Source organism: Protobothrops mucrosquamatus, unplaced genomic scaffold (assembly GCF_001527695.2).
Source record: "Protobothrops mucrosquamatus isolate PMUCROS unplaced genomic scaffold, P.Mucros_1.0 scaffold2877, whole genome shotgun sequence".
NCBI classification, from domain to species: domain Eukaryota; kingdom Metazoa; phylum Chordata; class Lepidosauria; order Squamata; family Viperidae; genus Protobothrops; species Protobothrops mucrosquamatus.
In genome coordinates, this window is record NW_015388905.1 from 46,921 (window position 1) to 66,996 (window position 20,076).

The 20,076-nt window shown below is 39.9% G+C and overlaps 1 protein-coding gene across 1 annotated transcript in view; it reads right to left on the bottom strand.

The window, feature by feature from the left end:
• Positions 1–14,028: 14,028 nt before the first annotated feature.
• Positions 14,029–20,076, bottom strand: part of LOC107296579 (potassium voltage-gated channel subfamily KQT member 1-like) — a 118,692-nt gene continuing 112,644 nt past the window's right edge. The window contains exon 6 of the mRNA XM_015825910.1: positions 14,029–14,234. Coding sequence (XP_015681396.1) covers positions 14,040–14,234 — 195 coding nt within the window. The 3' untranslated portion in view covers positions 14,029–14,039. The remainder of the gene's footprint in view (positions 14,235–20,076) is intronic.

A 20,076-nucleotide genomic window follows, 5' to 3' on the forward strand; every position in this document is an offset into this window, starting at 1 on the left:
CCATATTTTTCTTAAATAACCTTTTGGGATTTTTTTAATTAACAGTATTTGAAACTATTTATAAACTTTATTTGTTAGATTTATATCTTGCTTTTTCTTAAGGTCACCTCCCAGATGATTACTGTAATGTGGTCTACAGGGGGCAGCTCTTGAAGGACTTCATGGTAATGTATGTAGCAATTCTAACAAGAGTAAGAGTTCCCAAACTGTGAGGCAATTTTGTGTTTCAAGATATGAAAAATGTAGGAAAAAGATCATAGTGAATGGACAATCTATCATATTGGGAAGGTGTTTGTGTGTGTGTGTGTGAGTGAGCGAGTGAGTGAGTGGACTGATGGGAGAGCTGATGGAGGGGTTGGGACACCTCTGAAAAGATCAGCAGGTGTGCAGCAGGGATATTAGGGCAGGAGTGGCAGATGAGAAGATCTGTAGCTAATTACTGGAAAAAAGGTGTGCATGTAGATGTTCATAAACTGGTAGAGAGATTGGGCAGGGAGCTCCTGCAGTAACCTAAATTTCCATCAGTCTTGGATGGTATACACCAGGGCTTTTCAACCAGTGGTACGGGTACCACCTGTGGTACATTGGCACCTGGCGTGTGGTACACGACCATCCTAGAAAAGTGGTAGCGGGGGAGGGGAATGAGCTGAATCGGTGGCAGCACCGCACAAGCCTGAGCGAGAGATGGCTGGAGCTGCAGGGCTGTCAGGGCTCAGTGGAAGTGCCAGGATCAGCGCCAGGCTCCAGCTGGAGCTCGGCGCTGATCCTGGTGCTTCTGCTGAGCCCAGAAGAAGCGCCGATCAGCTGGAATGTTGCAGCATCTCCAGGGTCTTGTGATTTACATTCAGATGCTTGGCAACTGATTCATATTTATGACAGTCACAGTGTCCCAGGGTCATGTGAAGTGACCAAAACGTGCTGCAACCACCCAGCAGACAGAGGGGGGGGGAATAAAAACCAAACAACCCCCCCACCCCACCCCCGCTGCCAATCCTCAACAGAAATGCTCACAACAATGAAAACCTTGGACGGGAGGAAGAGCGCCACTGGGTGGGCAGGTGTCTTGCTCGGCTCTGCCTCGGGGGGCATTTTTTTCAGTGCCATTGTAACTTTGAACAGTCTCTAAGCAAACTGTTGTAAGTCGAGGACTTTATCACTTTTTTCCTTTTTTGGGGGGGGTCATCAAGTTTTTGACACCTTGCTAGGCGACTGGTGGTACTCGGATGTTGCCATATCCTAAAAGTGGTACAATGGGTGAAAAGGTTGAAAAGCCCTGGTATACACAAAACTAGACTTTCTTCTACTTTGATTTAATCAACAGAACCTGGACAAGCTGTACAGACACTTTTTATGTTTTTGGATAAACTGTCCCTTTCCACAGCTTCAACCTTACCTGGGATCAGGCTAGCAAAGAGGAGGTGTGACCTCTTGAAAGGCAAGGGAGACAGACAGAGTGGAGGTCAGGGGTGTGGCTAAATCAGGGATGGCTAAATCAGATTTGACCACAGGCTGGAAGGGAGTGAAGGGAACAGCTGCTGCAGCAAGAACAGAAGAAGGAGGACCGCATGCCTGGGGAGTGTTTCTATTGATCTAAAGATACCAGAGACTTTGAGAGGTCTCCCCTGCGTCTGATAGGAGATAGAAAGTCTTTGATGCCATCTTGCTCCTAAAGCTTGGGATGGGCCTAGGAGATTGCACGGCTGAGTTTCAGTCATTCCAGTTTCCCAGGCAATGTGAATCTTAGGAAACAGGCCATCCGTTCTTTGTCCCTGATACAAACTTGGATCCTGCTGCCTGGATCTCTTCATCGGTCTTGCAAAAGAGCAGAGCGCTGCTCATGCAAACGGCTGCTACGAGGATTGCTTTCCTTCCGTTTGGCTGCTGAGATTCCCCTAAGATGGAGTAAACACTTAAATCAGCTGCCACTCAACTCCTCTTCCTCTCTCTCCCCCCCCACCCCTCCCCTCTGCCAAGGGCCGTGTTGCAGTGCTGCCAATTGGAAAGGCTTGTCGAGCTACCATCTCCATCGATTCAAAGCTTTGTCAGGAGGGGCAAGTTGTGAAGCCCTGGCCTTATCGCTGTCCAGCAGATGCTTCGGTCAGCCATTGGACATTGAAAACATCAATAATAGAACCAAATGCGGTGAGACAATGGCTGCTGGGGGGGGGGAGAAGTAAATGCTCCCAGATATGGCCAGTCTTGGAGTAACCAAGCAGCAAAAGCTCAGGGCACAACAATAGCAGGGCAAAGAATAGAGGCAAGTGAGGAGGCCTGACTTGGAATGAGGCCGAGAGCTGCACATGCTGCTGCTACCATAGAAACTAACCCCGCCCCTGAAGAGGCTTGCCAGGCTATTGTTTGTGGGACACAAGATGTGTCATAGACCAGATGGTCGTGTGCTGTATAACTCAGTTATCTGAGAAGACAGAGTAAAGGAATGTGTGCTAAGGGAGAGCAGGGCACCATCTGTTCCACTTTTTTTTTTTTGTGTGGTCAGAAAGGGACAGGTTTGTTTTTTTTTAAACAAAAGTGGCCTCTTTGGTTATAATATCTCATTTTCATTTTGCTAATTTTACCACCGGGACTTGATCCAGGTGAATTGCATTTCAGGGCAGGAACAATTAGCGAGTATTTATCTTCCCAGCTCTAAATTTCCCATTTAGAAATAAAATGCCTCTGAGACCTCCTTGGTCATTTACCATTCAAAACCACAAAGGTATTTTCACCAGATGGTACGGAAACATCCGATTTCTCTCTCCCTTCTCTCCAGAAACGTTCCCTTTTTAGCTATTTACATATCGAACAATGGGAAGAGCCATTTCTTCTCCTTAGGCCTTTGGGGAGTTTTATTAATGCCAGAAAGAAGAACAGCAGCAAAGAGAGAGGGGGGGGGGGGAAAGAAAAGCCAGTAAGACGTGAAATTATCAATTTGGATATCTCATGCAAGAAGAAATGAAATGGTGCCAAAAAGTAAGCCCCTTGTATATCTGACCTGTACAGTGAAATAAACGGATAAGGACAAAATTCTGCTGGCCCGCAAGATAAGTGAGAACAACTAAGTTTACTGAGGTATTAATCAAGTCTCCTAAGTTTCCTTAAATGAAAAAGAAAGCAACAAATTCCAAGTTTGAGCTGTGAAATCATGAGTAATGGGAAAAGAGTGGCTAGCTCTTGCCCTGCAAATGAGCAGTTCACAAGAATTTACACTTGACTATCAATAGGTGAGTTATAAATGCTGTATATCACCTACATCTGCTGGTGCCTGTGGTTGCAGAAGCTCTTGTGAGAGAAAAAGATGACTTTGGATTTTTCTTTTCAGTCACTACATTGTAATCTGAAGCAAGGAATAAACTAGACTTTACATGGGCCAAAGGTGTACACCTACTTCAGGCAGATTTTAATTGGAACAAAAGTATTGATAAATGATAGTTATAAAAAAAAATTCTTGGCAAGGTTTGATTACTTTTACTTCTGTTTTGTTTTAGAGACCAGTAAAGCAAAACAACAAAACTACTTTTCATGCATGCACGATCATAGCTTTTGGACTTGTAGAAAACAACATGACAATAAAACAAGTAAGATAGAGATATAAAAGTTGATCTCCCAGATGGCTTATAGCCCATCTGGACAACTCATGTTAAAAGACTTGGCCCTTTGTTTTTAAGTTCCTTTCTAGTTCATTTAACATCTGTGAGACAATGTTATTACTTTAGTTTTGTGAATTAAATATTTGAGTGCACCATTGTTTAGTGAAGACTACTAACTACCCCCATCAGGATCAAGAGAGTTTTGGGGGAATCTCTGTTATAAAACACTGCACAAGATAGTTAATTAAAACACACTAGACACATAAGACACATTAAAGCATATCCATTCACAAACTACAATAAACATGATAAAAATCAATTGAAGCCACCTCTGTTGGTCAGAGTGCTCTGCCCTTGAAGCTCTGCCCTGATAAGACTAAAGGCCTGCCAGTTGAGAGTGAAAGGCAGAAGAAATCTGTGGATTTGGTTTTAATGAGAGAAAACACTTTCACCCTATTGTTCTCTGTGGGAGTTAATTTATTTAGATTAGTCAAAAGGCTGTATAAATGTGTTCCTGGGTGAAAGTATGGCAGAGAGTTGAAGGGGTTGGAATGGACTTTCACATGTAGTCTTTTGCACGTACCTTTCTTGTTAAGTCCCCCCCCCCACGTTGTCTTTGGGGGGCTTTTGAAGATAAAGATTGCTTATATTAAAAAGATCCAAATGAGGAGGCAGACATGTGAGCCTGATCTCAAATCCCACTCTGGGAGGTTGGCACCCTTCTGGGCTCTTAAGGGGAAAGCTGCTGAGCCCTGCAGCCCTCTTGATAAACTCTAAGGACTCAGAGTGGCCCCTAAGGCAGAAAAAATAATTTGGAGAATTAGGCCATAACTAGCTCCATAAAAACTTGTCCATATTTTTAAATTTCACCCAAAGGCAGAACATATTTATTTGCAATTATTTGCAAGATTGTCTGGAAGCTAGATATATTTTCATTTTTGATAGTATGATGTATAGAAAGCTGCCTTGCAACGTGCAAAGCACATTTTCCAATGTAAAAACCAGAAAAGGCTAGCTAAGAATGCTAAGTAAATATGAGAAACTTGCGTCATATAATTTAATAGGCAAAATGGTTTCTTCTGCCTAAGAAATGTAATTACATATATGGAATATAATTAAAGTTAATTACATCAATTAATTTTAATTGTCTTAATTGCAATTAAGTGATTAATGACATTAATTAAACTTTAATATAACAGGTCTGCCGAAAAGGGTGGCATCTTAAGTTCTGCTACTACTTCTCTTAAACCTCCAGGAGCATTTCCCTACCCACTGTTGATCCATCCATTGGATCATTCCTATCTTTATTGACAGTTCCTGTCCCTCTATTCTAATTCAATTAAATAAATAGAAATAAGTGGATATAGGACTGAATCTCGAACCACACAGCTATGCTACAGTCAAAGATTATTTCCTTGTATATGAATGTTAGCTTTGTCTGGAGCCCATATCATTCGGTCATCGCTGGGTCAAATTAAATGTCATGAAGATTCCTTTTGGACTTTACAAATATAAATCAAACTTTGTAAATTAGGTTGATTAATCAGCTCCTTAAAAGTATAGATACATGGGAACTTTTGCTGTCCTTAAAAAAACACACACAGATTTAGGAAAAAAATAATATTGAGAACAATGTTTTATTCCTTAATAAGTTAAGGTATGAGCTACTGAAAACATGGTGTTTTATCATTACTGTCTGCCAGATGGCTGGTTGCAGAAGAAAAATAACAGTTTTGGACAATGGCTCTCAAGCCAAATTGAAAGGCAAAAGCACCAGTTGCACTCCCATAGAACGCACTACGGCACTCGAAAAAGATGCTTCTTGCTTCTAAACCATTGGCTTCTCTGCAAAGACTGTGGAGGACTGCTGATCTGAATAATGCTGCACCTGGCCAAGTGATTTAGCAGAAACCCAACCAAGGGGGCTAGAGAAGCTTTGTTTGCTTTGTTCTGGGGGAGCCTGCTTGGAAAGCCAAGGTTGGATTAGCTCCGGCTAAATCCTTGGGCATTTCGCCAGAGCAACTCTAACACCAATAGGAGGAAAATCTACTACCTCTCCAAGATTTCAGGGCTGGCTTTAGTTATTCATTTTTTCCATGCTCTTCATATAGTAGAGAGCGAATGCCAAATATCAAACCAGCATCCCTTCCCTTTAGGCCGTACCTGAAAGGTTGAAAAATATATGGATACAAACATAGTAGAGACCCATAAAAATGTGTGGTTATTTTTATAACTCTGTGCCCAGTTCTCTTGCCTGATTTCTTATTCTGAAACCTCATTTTCTTTCTCTTTCTTCAATAGGAAACAGTCCTGTATTGCCCCAGGTTTTATGTATTGAAAGTTTTTAAAAATGTAGCTAGAATATTTATAAACATTCCATAACACTCAGAGGAACTAATAACCTCTTTTCACTATGTTAAGCTTTATATTTTATGTACAATAGCAGTAGAAGTTAACTAAAATTACAGATTGATCTTAGCTCTTGTTTTGTTTTTGTCTTTCTATTTAATCTTGTATGTGGCTAAACTGGAACCATCACTTTTTTGTGCACATGGAACACAACCAAGGGGATATTTCTGCTGGCTGAATGTAATGAGGGAGAAGGGGTTTTTTTAGCCCCTTCTTTCTGAAATCCTTGTGTTATCAAAAATCTGCCCCAGAGGAAGGGTGAAGGGGAGGGTTCTGAATAAGTCTGCATACCACACTAAATTAAAATATGCTTGGCTAGTTTGTGGTTCCATAAAATTAATTCTGTAAATTATGTTTAGTTCATGTTGTGTGCGCACACCTTTTGGTGTAGTGTGGGAGGTAGAGCTGGATTTGCTGGAGGCAGGGGGACTGACAGAAATTATACCTTATTGCTTTTCTATTTGCAATAAATAGAAAATTCCTTCCTGAAAATGTAAGACTGTTCATTGATGGAACAGAAACCCAGAATCCAGGCTCCAAATCAAAGAACAGAACAAATAAGAGATAAAACCTAAACTATAAATTTGCATTAGAAGAATACTCAGTTTGGGACCCAAGTCAACATAGTAAATTTTGATTTAATGGCTCCCTACATAACAGACTTGGATGCAATAGATAACATTTCTATTCAGACAATTTCATTGCCTCCAAAGCAGACCTGATAAAGTGGTTACATTTCTTCATTATCATAAATGACATTGTTAAGAAAATGATATAAATGAATACAAAGAGACGTGGTGGTTAGAATGCAGTACTGCAGGCTACTTCTGCTGACTGCCAGTTGCCAGCAGTTTGGCAGTTCGAGTTTCACCGGCTCAAGCCTTCCATCCTTCCGAGGTTGGTAAAATGAGGACCCAGATTGTTGGGGGCAATATGCTGATTCTGTAAACTACTTACAGAGGTCTGTAAAGCACTGTGAAGCAGTATATAAGTATAAGTGCTATTGGTATTGCTATTTCATAGGCAACTTTAAATCACAATCTTCTCATCCCCCTCCTTGTCTATCAAATCAAAGTTTGAATGCATTTAATGTGTATATGAGAAAAAGAGCAATATTATATGTTAAAAGCTATTCTTCATAATATCACGGCAGGATAACATCTAGAACACAGCATTACTACTCCAAAAGTATGTATGTGTGTATGTATGTATGTATGTATGTATGTATGTATGTATGTATGTATGTATGTATATATACCATATATACAGGGATGTATGTATATATCCTGATGTAACAATAAACTCACAGCTCTGATTCTTCAGGGGCAGTATCCCTCATCAAATGACAACACTGAAGCAGTCAGAGACAAAGTACTAAACAAAACTCTGTTTTGCTGCTTTGGTTCAACTTCAGTCTCTTCTGTTCCATTCAGACTCCCACAGTATCCATGCACTGACTTCTACAGCTACTTCAGCATGGGCGGGAGTTGTGATGTGAAGTTGGTGTCATTATACTGATGATATCAAACTCTGATCCATTGAATGAAACTCAATAATTTCATGTAGAAATTAAAAAAGTAGAGGGGAGAGAAAGTAACCAGTGGGCCATCCACTCTCCCTCACAACTGGAATGACTTACTGGGGAAAGAGCAGAACCACTGCAGCACAATTATGCCAATCCCCAACTGCTGCAGATGGTCCAGAAAGATATCATGATCAATGATATTGAAGACTGCTAAAAGGTTAAGAGGAACAGAATCATAAATTTCCTCCAGTCCAGGCCCCTCCAAAGGTCATCCACTAAGGCAATTTATGTTGGCCTTTCAACAGCTGCCAGGTCCGCCTCTCTACCAACAAATATCTTCTGAAAGAAATAAGGACAAATGATCCAGGCGAAGACCAAACTGGGCATCACAATTTCCAGCCATCTTGAGGGTGAAGGTTCGTTCTCCGAATGTGTGGGTTGGTTTCTGAACGTTTCATTACCAGGCTAGGTAAGATCTTCAGCAGAGTTTAGGGGATGTCAGTGTTCTTCTGCTTATAACGGCTTCAGGTGTGAGTGTGTCAAGTGAGGGTCTGTAATGGGTCAGCCATCTCCCAGATAGTTTTTAACAACCTGTCCCTGTCCTGCTTGCCTTGCTGCCATTCTTTCAACTCCAACTACTCTAACCAGATGTTATCCCAGCCTTCTGCAATTTCCCACTGTCTCAAAACTTTCCAGTCATGATTCCATCCATCAGTTTATTAATCATCTATCTACTTAACTCTCTGACTATAAGAAGCACTAATCCCAAGTACATGTAGCTTGTTGTAATAATTCCAGGTACAAATAGCTGGTTGCCTGTTGCCAAGATGGGAAAAAAAGAAATACTCATGGCTATTGGCTGGCAGTAACTGAGATGTAGTCTGCAAAGTTCTTTTTCTACTATTGTATATAGACCCTATGTTTTTTGTGTGTTCCATGGAGCTAAAGAAAAGGCATTTTATTAAAACACATAGGGCTTATACAATAGTCTTGGATGTATGATGTTCTGATGCTAAAAATGATACCAACTTTCTGTATTTTGCTACCTGCTCTGCTTTTGGTCACATTAATTGCATATGGAAATTCTTGAGGTAACTGTGGTTTGAATTCTCCAATTTATTCTCCAGTCTTTAAATATTAAGTTGTTAGACACAGATTTTAAAAAATTACATGCTTCAATAGAACTTTCTGTCCTCTAGTGAAGGAAAGCAGAAGGAAGGTGTACTTTATCGTTCCTACAGGAGTGAGGCTGAAAGGGAGAGCCTAAAAATCTATTCAGTGGAACAAAGCAGATATTAAGAATAGAACAAGGCCCTTGGTTGCTGTGTCTACATCTAATGTCCCTAGTGGTCAATAGGATCAAAGGTGCAAAATGCAGATACTTTTGAGTGACACCTCTAATAAAGTATATGAATCGTATATTGGATTGCAACATAATTGTGTTGCTGGTTTATTGCAGCACTTCAAATACACATAGAATAAATCTTTGTTTTGTTATTTATATTGCAATTGCATTTATGTGATGCTTATCCCATTTTAAAAATTCATTTACTCTTGCATGAAATTCAGACTAAATGAAAGTACAATTCCTGTCCTATATTTTATTAAGAAATTAACAACTTAAAATTACAATAGTGAACATTATTTTTAAAAAAATAGATTGAAAATCTTAACAGTTCTCCTTTGATTTCTTATAAAATATAATGCCCTGAAATAATTCCCATTTACATTTTTAAAAAGTTTGTACAACCTTAAAAATGTATGTACTGTACACTGGAAGAGTAGATAATTCTAATATATTTAAAATTCCATTTAAGGAGGATTAGAAGATGCTTTGCTATCTGGAAGGAGACAATGAAATGTGTACAATGAAGAACGAAAAGCTATGAAGTGTATCTTTTGGTGCACAGATGAAGCAAAGTGACTGGATTGCCGCAGGCAGTGGATTTGGGGGAACTGTTTGGGGTACCAGAGCACAATAGATTTGGGACATAGAATACAACCTGGAATTTCTGCTGCACAAGTCCCACTGAAATAGACTAGATTTGCTCAAGAGCACAGTAGAGGCCGATAGGATTCGTTTTAATAGGTCGAATTCTTTTGTTGGTCATGGATTCCACAATTATGAATTCTGGACTTTTTGCCACCAGCAGTGATGATGGCTCTTATTTTGCATATTTTAAAAGACAATTAGACAAATAAGAAGAAATAAATACAGTTTCTGGATAGTTGAAAGTTATAATTTGGGTGAATGACAAAGAATGGCCCCTTGTGGGATTCTTAATAGCATCTGCATGGCCACAATTGGAAATAAGCTGCAGCATTAGACAGACTATTAGAGAAACAGCATATACAAATTCTTCATTTCAGTGAGACATGTAAATAATAAAAAACTCATCCTTTGATCCTGAATGTGTTCCACGCTAATTCATAAAACCAGAGATTGCTTAGGTAACAAACATTGTACAGTGGTGACCTGGCTATTTCTGTGAATTTACATTGAAATGCAGCAGGAACAGATGGTCAAATTTGCTACAGTTTGGGCTTTTGGTAAGTGTGCAATGGTATTATCCAGTTATGGTGTCCTCTTTTTGAATCTCTAGAGTTTAGTTGTGCAAAGTTATATGGAACAAAAAAACCCTGAGAAAGTACTTCACAATTCTTCCCTGTTACCTCCTCCCACCAATATCTGAAACAAATAAGATCACTGATTCTTAAAAGGCTTAAATTATCTAAGAGATAAGTATTTTGTTTTCTAATTATTAGGACAGGAGTTACTGCAAAAGAGATTTGGTTTGAGTTCTGCCTTTACTTGCATCCTTCAATATTCGTTTCCATATAAGGGGAAAATTCAAAATGTTATTCTATGCAAAAGAGTTCCTTCTGAATCTTATACATTCAAACTAAAAACTTCCAATTAGTATCAAATAATGTATGATCGTTAAAATGTCCCATATTTACCTGTCTTTAAGAAAGAATGGAAGTATTATAGGCACAGATAGCAAAAAACCCAACACAAATGCATTTTCAGTGGCATCAGTGTGAATCAGAGGAATGCTAACATCTCCAAATAAAACTCATAATAATATCTGGTTTTTAAAGAACTACATTTTGGAAAGCATTTAGTTATCGGCAGCTCTGTTGCTATAATTGTGCACTTAGTATTTAATACTATTCAGGTTGCCACGCTGTCCTTGGACATAGAATTTTCAATGACTTTTTTCTCCGCACAGCAATTTACAGATCTAATTTTCATGAATAGATGGTAATGCTACCAAACAGATAGGCCAGAGCCTTAAGACTTCTACACCTCACTTTCCGTGCTTGTTCTTCAGTAATACATAGTAATACACAGAAGTATCAAGTTAGAAGAGGATTTTTGTCCTTAAGAGGCTCATCTGTCATTAAGGGAAGGCTGATGGATGAAGGATTATCAACGGAATAAGAGCATACATCTATAGTGACAATATCTGGGCCGCAAACTTCCAAACAGAAGATTAGAGGCTTTAAAGCAGTGGTTCTCAACCTGTGGGTCGGGACCCCATTTGGGGTCGATCGACCATTTCACGGGGGTCGCCAAGCAAGGCTGTCCGTCATTTTTTTTGTCCGCCATTTTTCCCCCCCTTTTCCGGCGGGTGCCTTACCTCCCTTGGGCTGGGCCAGCTGGTGGTCGGCCTGCTCCGTCTCTGCCGCTTGCCAGCTACGCCTCGGCCAGCGCAGGGGGCGGAACCACGCATGTGCGGCGCTCCCGGGCAGGGAAAGTCCTCGACTTACGACCGGTTGGGTAGTCCTTGACTTACGACCGGTTTAGTCTTTGACTTACGACCGTTTAGTCCTCGACTTATGACCGGTTTAGTCCTCGACTTACGACCGGTTGGGGTTGCGGCATTAAAAAGGTTGAGAACCACTGCTTTAAAGTGTTAGAATTGTATGTCTTTCTGTTTGCTGTTTTTAGTAGCCATCCATGTTTTTTGCAGCCTAGATGTAATTGTCATCCCAACTTTTTCACACTTGTAGCTTCTGAATATTATAGTTTCAAATTCCTATGAACCAAAACATGAGGTTGTGTATTTGAGACTACCTTCATGTGACAAAGAAACATTTTCCTCATGGAAACTACAAACAAAACTTATATATAGATGTTTGTACATCTCAGTGTCAGTTCCAGTGGTGGGAGTCAGCTAGTTCGCACCAGTTTGGCGGAACCGGAAGCTAATGTTTTGTTGCCCAGGCCCAGAATGGACTTCTGGAAGCGGCATCCACACAGAGAACCGGTTGTTCGCATATTTGAATCCCACCACTGGTCAGTTCATACAGTTCTGATTGTCCCCCTCCCCTGGGATTACAAAGCCCCCTCTTTCTCCAATTTTATTTGATTTCTGAATCCCAGCAGGAATATGTATGCTCATAGAAAGATTAGTTAGTGCTTGGTGATTCATAGCTGAGTATGAGAGCCAATTTATGTTTGAGATGAGGAGTGGCAATATGAACATCCTATCTATGATCCTGATAATACCTGGCCATACAATTTAAATTCCTTTTCCCAAAGAAACTAGGAAACTGATTTAAACAGAAAATAAATATCAACTGAGATTTTCAGAGAGCTAAATTCCAGCATCTGCTCTGCATAAGAACATGGATAGCTCTTGCTGTCATCCTGCATATGGATTTTTTTTCCACAAAAGAGCCAACTGTATTAACAGAACAGGATCTGCAGAAACATAAGATATGCCTGCTTCCCATTTGTTTAACAGCTTGGATATAACAGATGAGCGCAGAGCCATTTCCACATTCAGTGAGTAGAACTTCTCTGCAATAACCAAACAAACTGAAGAGCTTGTATATCTTAGCATGAACAATATTCACAAATTACTGTTGGTCATTATGTATTAGTGTGCCAGGAAAAGAAAGGAATGAATGTGCATTTGACTTGGCAGTACATTTTCATATAAAGTTCAAAGCTGCTGTATTTCCCCAAAGCATCACTTTCAAACTCCTAATCAACAAGATCCAGTTATTTTAGACCTGTGCTTATTGCAGTACACTGACAAATAAACTTAACCTACTTCAACACACAAAGCTGTGCACTTTGAAAGCGCTTTCTGACAAATATACCCAGGATAGTAATAAATACTACAGAATATAAATTATTTGGCAGCAGTATAATTGCTATTTTTAAAAAGTTCCTATTCAATATTTCAAAGTCCCAATTCCATTACAGTATTATACAAAAGAAATCTTCCTTTACAAACAATACAGTTTTTGATTAAAACACTGATTCTTCCCTGAAGAAAGGCAGACATTTGTTTTAAATGTGGTAGGTTTCACAATATTGTGTAGAATCAACAAGGACAATGGAGTGTGGGAGAAAAAATTATTCAGTGTATATGCTCTTGCCTGTCTGTAAGATGGCAATTTATGTACATTCTCTTTCGGAATCTAGTGAGCAAAACTATATCATTATCGGCAGAGTCATGAACAGAATTCAGATATAACTAAGTTCAAGTATTATTCTTACTGAAGGGCCATAGGATGCAATTAGCCAAGCGAAGCTGTGGAATTTTCAAACTATTGCAATTGTGTATGATTGTGCAAGACTTCAGAATGATGTTCGCAGCAGCAGTAACAGCAGAATACCCTGGGCACATACACTGACTGTCTTTTTCCTAATATCTGGACCAATTACAGGTAGTCCTTGACTTACACCATTCGTTTAGTGCGGGGGTCTTCAAGCTTGGCCCTTTTATGACTTGTGGACTTCAACTCCCAGAATTCCTCAGCCAGGCACGCTGGCTGAGGAATTTTGGGAGTTGAAGTCCACAAGTCATAAAAGGGCCAAGCTTGAAGACCCCTGGTTTAGTGTCTGTTTGAACTAACAGGGGCACTGAAAAAAGTGACTTGTGACCAGTCTTGCACTTATTCTCATCACGTGTGATCACGATTCAGATACTTAGCAACCTGCATGTATTTATTATGATTGCAGTATTCTAGAGTCATATGATCGCATTTGTGACTTTTTCAGCTGACAAGAAAATTCAATGGGGAAACTGGGTTTGCTTAATGACCGCATGATTCACTTAACAACTGCAATGATTCACTTAACAACTCCGGCAAAATGTCATAATATCAGGCATGATTCGCTTTACAACCATCTTCCTTAGCAACAGAAATTCTGGTCCCAATTGTGGTGGTAAATCGAGGACTACCTGTACTCTTTTAATGCCGTGATTGATTGTAGCAGAATTATTTAAACACACACACACACACACACACACACACACACAAATTAGAGCTCATGAATGCATCACATGAATAAAGAATGACAACACAGTGTGGGTTTTAAAGTTTGGTAGTTGTCTGAATTATTCTCTTTGGAACATCATGTTGAGAGGATAGTAAAATTAACTTAAAAGTAACGTGTCATGCTTGTATGGCCGATTCTGAGCTTAAATTTGTCCCCAGCCCCCGTTGAGATTCATAAGTGTCAATTTAATGAAAGGGAACAAATCTCTGAGGCATCAGGAACCATCGTCTTGCAAGGCCCTTGCAACTGTTAGCTGTTCATAGGTTGGGAGAGCGCTGCTGGGAGGTAGGCTGGAGTCAACATCATTCCTGGGAGATGCTTTGGTGCTGCTTTGGTTTCCTTGCTGGCTGGAAAGCAGGCGGTGCAGCAAATCTGTGATGAGATTCAGCTTCTGGTCTATTTGGACTACCTGTGAAGACCAACAAAACAACACTCAGCATTTAGGTGAACTTCTAGGCAGTGTTTGAAAGCCAGACTTTGCAACAATACTTCCGCCTGGTAGGATTTTGAGGCAGAGGTCCAAGGTTCCACCCAGCAGAATGAGCAGCAAGCCTAGCTCTATACCACCTCAAAAAAGAAGCTCATAAAAGCATTAGATTGAGTGGTTGCAGAATTAATCATTAATTAATCAGAATAGAGCTGGAAGGGACCTTGGAAGTCTTCTAGTCCAACCCCCTGGACCCTATACCATTTCAGAGAAGTGACTATCCAGTGTCTTCTTAAAAACCTCCAGTGTTGAAGCACCCACAACTTCTGAAGGGAAGCTGTTCCACTGGTTAACTGTCCTCACTGTTAGGAAGTTTCTCCTTAGTTCCAGGTTACTTCTGTCCTTGATTAGTTTCCATCCATTGTTTCTTGTTTTGCCTTCTGGTGCTTTGGAAAATAAGTTGAACCCCCTCCTCTTTGTGGCAGCCTCTCAAATACTGGAACAATGCTATCATGTTCCCCCTAGTCAGTGGTGGGATTCAGATATGTGAACAACCAGTTCTCTGTCTGGATGCCGCTTCCGGAAGTCCATTCTGGGCCTGGGCAACAAAAATTTAGCTACCGGTTCTGCTGAAGTGATGCGAACCAGCTGAATCCCACCACTGCCCCTAGTCCTTCTTTTGTCTAGACTAGCCATTCCCAAATACTTGTATGAAGAAATACCTATTCATCATAAAGGTATGATGCATGATCTAAGCCTAGACTTAAAGATATAAAGATGAATTAGTAATATAATGAGGGCTACCTGTAGGTAGGAATTTCCTGTGAGATGCTTTCCTGGCAGATCGACATGACTCCAACTGGCACAGCTCAGTGGAGATGCTTTGGAATAACGAGGAAAAGAAATTGCTGAATTGGCCCTGGGCATACTTGAAGCTGGCCTGTCCCAGAGAACAAGAGGAAATTTCCTCTGCAGCTAATCCTGAATTGTTCTCAAATACTGAACAGGTTGAAGATAGCAGGAAAGAGAAAAGGAGAGGCGGCTGAGGAAGCCTGTATAAAATGAAGACAAGTATCCCTGGAAAGTGGTGGGAAAACAGGGAGTACTCCTGAATATTTCACAATAGAATCCCCCTCCTTACACGACAGGAGTTCCCACAATGGCAGAAAGTAAGAGCAGAAATACTATTTTTATAGTGAGAGGCGGGGCAAATCCCAGAATTTTGACAATCATTGTTAAACCTGGATTGGAATACTTTTAGTTAAAAATCTCTCTCTTTTTTAAATGATGTCGTGAGAACAAGGGGGTCTCAGCTATTAAAAAAAAAAAAGAACCCAAAAAGCCACGCTGTCATCTGGAAGACTTCTTAGAGTTGGTGCTTTGTTGCCCTTGAGAGTGTGCCCATTTTAAAATGAGGAGCTCCATGCCTGGAGCACATAGCTGAAATACCAGAACAAAAGCTGGCATGAGGGGGAAAGCTGACCTCTAACTATCTACATACAATATCAAAACAAATGATGGTAATTGGGAAATGAAAGAGAGAGAGAGAGAGAGTGCTGGGAAGGCTGATGTTTTTGGGATCCCAGCAATAAGAGATTTGTGGAACTTGAGCCACTCAATAGCAGTATGGGTAATATCTTTAGCCCCCGGTGCCCTGCTTTGTTCTTCTAGGATAAGAGAGCATGGGAGAATAACCAGCACCAAGGCTTACTTGGCATGAGACAGTCTACCCCTACATTTCACTTAACTGTGCTAGCTGGCACTGCAGATAGAGGAGGGCAGAATAAAAAAGCCTTGCTAATTCTTTTCCTACTTACAATGGAAAGGATGCCTTTTGTCTCAAAATGGCTATAGTGGACAATATAGAATAAGGGAATCTAATGTTCTCATGCTCGGATTTAGCTTCTACTTACTTATCGGGATAATAGGAACCTAGCATAAAAAGGAGACAGCACACTGAGAGACTAAAAATGACACCAATTTGACAAACCAAAAACAAATGTCAGAAATAATTAAACAGATGAGGTATAGGCAATCGGACTCCATCTGCTTTTCAACACAACCCCAATGGCGTAAAATCACCTTAGGATTTTTCCCCCCTCCCATGCAAACTAGTCAAAATGTAGCCAAATACGCACACATGCAAACTTTTCCTCAGCCCTCAATTGAGCTGCACAAAACAGAGAAACCTGCCAATTGTTGCTCTCCTGGTAGGAAGTGGTTAAAAAAAACCCAACTCTTTGTGACCTGCCAGAATGAATGAGGTAAAGATAATGTTCTTGACCTTTCAATCAATGATTGGGTTTAAAGATGGTTTTCTCCACTAAAAAAAAATTAGTAGCTGATCACAGATCCAGATTATAAGCCTTAGTCTAGGAATGAATACCCCAACCCTCTTCTCCCCTCTGACCCGTGACCCATAAGAGGTGCTGAAGCCAGCAGTAAACCAGTTTCATAGGAATAAATCTCTCTGTGTCTGGTTATCGTCCAAGCATCATTCTGGACAGTAAAAGATAATAAGTCTGAGCAAAATGTCAACAAACCTGGAGAATTTCAAGTGCAGTTCAAATGTTTTTCAACCAAGAGGACACTGTTTTTGTCAAATAATTTGGACACTTGCAGGGAAGCAGATACAGAAACCACAAAAATACAAGGTGCTGGAGGATACACTGCAGCTGGGTTTTTCTCCCTCACAACGCAAAACGAAGATTGCAATCCTCAAGCCATTTAATTCCAAAATAAGTGGTGAGAGGATTGCAACCAAAATGTCTGTGAGAGATTGTGTTGTCTATTTGTCACACAGACACTGCCTTATGCTATAGATGTGAATTTATTGGCTTGGCGGGAAAACCACTGCAAGAGAAATCCAAGACAGGACATAGTACCAGTAAATACTTTTCTAAAAACAAAAAAAAAATATTATTGTAATTGCTTATGAAACTGGAGCAATCAAATCTAGGCCAGAAAAATCCAGATAAGCACTAGAGAACACCAAAGAGCTATTAGCTGCTCCTCAATAATCACACATATTTTTGCAGCCCAGATCTAATAATGGAATACTTTTTGGACAGCATAGAATGGGATAAGCAAGCTTTCGGAGCTCTTATTTCATTTTATTTATGCACCAACTTTCCTTCAGATGCCCAGGATAGAGTACATAACATTCCTCTCTCTCATTTCCCCCTGCAACAATAACTCTGAGATTGATCGGGCTGAGAGACAACGACTGAACCAAAATCACTACTATTACACACAAAATATTCTGCAAATTCTCCCTTAGTTCAACATAGTCTGAAGATATATGAAGATGTATAAAGGTTCCACACCTGTAATATATATATATATTCGAAAGCCTGCTTATAAGACCAGCTGTTTTTGCGCTCTGCTCATGCAGTGCGTTACCGGTCTACCTGCCCCAGCTAATCGTATTGCTTCTAGTTGTCTCGCATCCGTCAGTATATTCGTAGGTTCGGGGATCGTAGCCAATTATTTTTCTCAACATGAATGTAATATATATGTTAATATATATTGCTAGTCCATGTATGATGTGCCATATGCAAAATAAATTATACTAAAGACCAGACAGTAAGCTGTCCACAGTTGTATGGATCCTTTGAATAGCTTTTTCTTTACACCCAAAATTGAAATCCGAAACCATACTTTTCAGAAACAAGAGAATTTTAGTCCCCTTCTAATCTATAGTAACTTGTAAACTGCTTTTCTTTGCCAGCAGAAAAATGCCAAAAATGTACAACTATTGTACCAAAATGAACAGTACTTTTTTTTTTGAAAGACAGGAAGAGGTTATGAAAAAAAAATCATGGATGAGAATGAGACAGTTATATAGTCCTTCCTTACATTATTTTGATTCTCTTTCTTCATTTTCCTTTGGCAATCAGAAAGTACTGATAGTCTGCTCATAGTTTTAGAATAGTTAACTCTCCCTTCACTATATCAATTCTGCTACTTTAGTATCAAAAGTTCTTTAACATAGTATCTAAAACAATGCATGATTATTAATCACTTTCCATTGCTGGCCTTGGAGCCAAATCCAGTATTTAAAAGCCCCCAATAAACATCCCTGTAGTTTCTCCTCTACACTCCGCAACTTCAGAAAATGTTTTTAGTTTAAAGAAAGCAAAAACAAAATGTTATTTGAATACCCCCAAGGCTATATGCATATCTGGTGCTGTAACACTGCAAATGTATAATCAATAAATAATTGATTATTTATTGTATCATGATACGCCATTTGTAGGCAAGGGCTCAATGAACTCTTAAGATGGTGGCCTTCTGCCTATAAAACTTCATATTAGAGTAAATGCACATCCTTAATACTGCAGCGTAGACTACATAGGGCTAAGTTTATGATGAGTGCTGTAGAAAACATCAGTTTATTGCAGATATAAGATAAAATTTAACCTTTATTGTCATTTTTTTACTGTGGACACAATAGCACACATCAAAAATGAAATTTAGTTGCCCACTCTCAAAGTGAAACACATACATGATGCACACCTAAACATACTATGAACAACATATGCGTAGACCCACATCCCTACATATATGTAGCAAATAAATATTAAATACTGTCCATCTTGAATATATAACGGAAGGAGGAAGCTTGAGAGTTCACAAGGTTAATGCTGTATGGAATGAAACTGTGGCTGAATCTGGATGTTCTGCTTTGGATACCACGAAGCCTCCTCCCAGAAGGTAACAAGGAAAACAGGTCATGAAGAAGATGGGTAGTGTCCCAGATATGTCCCCATATGGCAACTAGACTTCTACGTATAAGTGGTAAAATGTGGGTCTTTGTTGAAAGATCAATACTAATTGCCAGCTGTTTTCCAAACACATTAGAGCACTGATGTCAAAGTTGATCGTGTCATGTGACATATCGTGACGTATTGTGACTTTTTTTGCCTTTGTGGAGCTGGGGTGGGCGTGGCCTGTGCATGACGCATCCGGCCTGCGAGATGCCATTTTGACACCCCTGCCTAGAAGGTATTTTGTGAATCAGATGAATTAGGGCCTGGCTCTCAGGAAAACCATTTATTTACCTTGCTATGAATCTGCCTGAGCATTAAGATTGGCAAAAGAAAACTTCAGAGGTCTGTTTGTTGGGCCAAGAGGAGAGAGCTTCTTCTGCCTTGTTCTCAGGCTATGATGTGTATTATTTCTGGAATTGTTTTTAGCACAGCCAATCTGCCTTTGGGAAAGAAGTCAATGACAACCTTTTTTGTTGTCCAAAATAATCTGAGTCAGATTATTATGACTTGACGTAGATTACAATTTTTTGGGTGCTTTATTGGTGAGTTTTATATGTAGGGGTGTGGGTCTGTACATATGTTATATATTAGTATGTTTAGGTGTGTTTCATGTATGTGTTTCACTTTGAGAGTGGGCAACTAAACTTCATTTTTGATGTGTACCATTGTGCCCACAGTAAAAAAAATGACGATAAAGGTTATCTCTTATCTTATCTTTAATATTTATAAATGCCTTTGTTCAGTATCTATATATTATTAAAACTCTCGTCATGATCTTTAACTGGGCAGTGAATCATGGGCAACAATTTTTGAACTAAGGTGCCCCAAACAGCTAACTTATACAGAATGTGTCCAAAATCCAGGACCCATGACACTTGGCTGCTATTGCGGTCACTTAATGTTCATTTTCAATGTGCCATGACAGTTTCCCAGCTAGTCTCACAATCTCTTGCTCCGTCACCCAGCAGCAAGGAATCGACTCATTATGTGGCTCTTAAAGAAGCAACAACTTTAAGGTGCATGAAGAAAGATCTGGATATTTGTATTGCTTT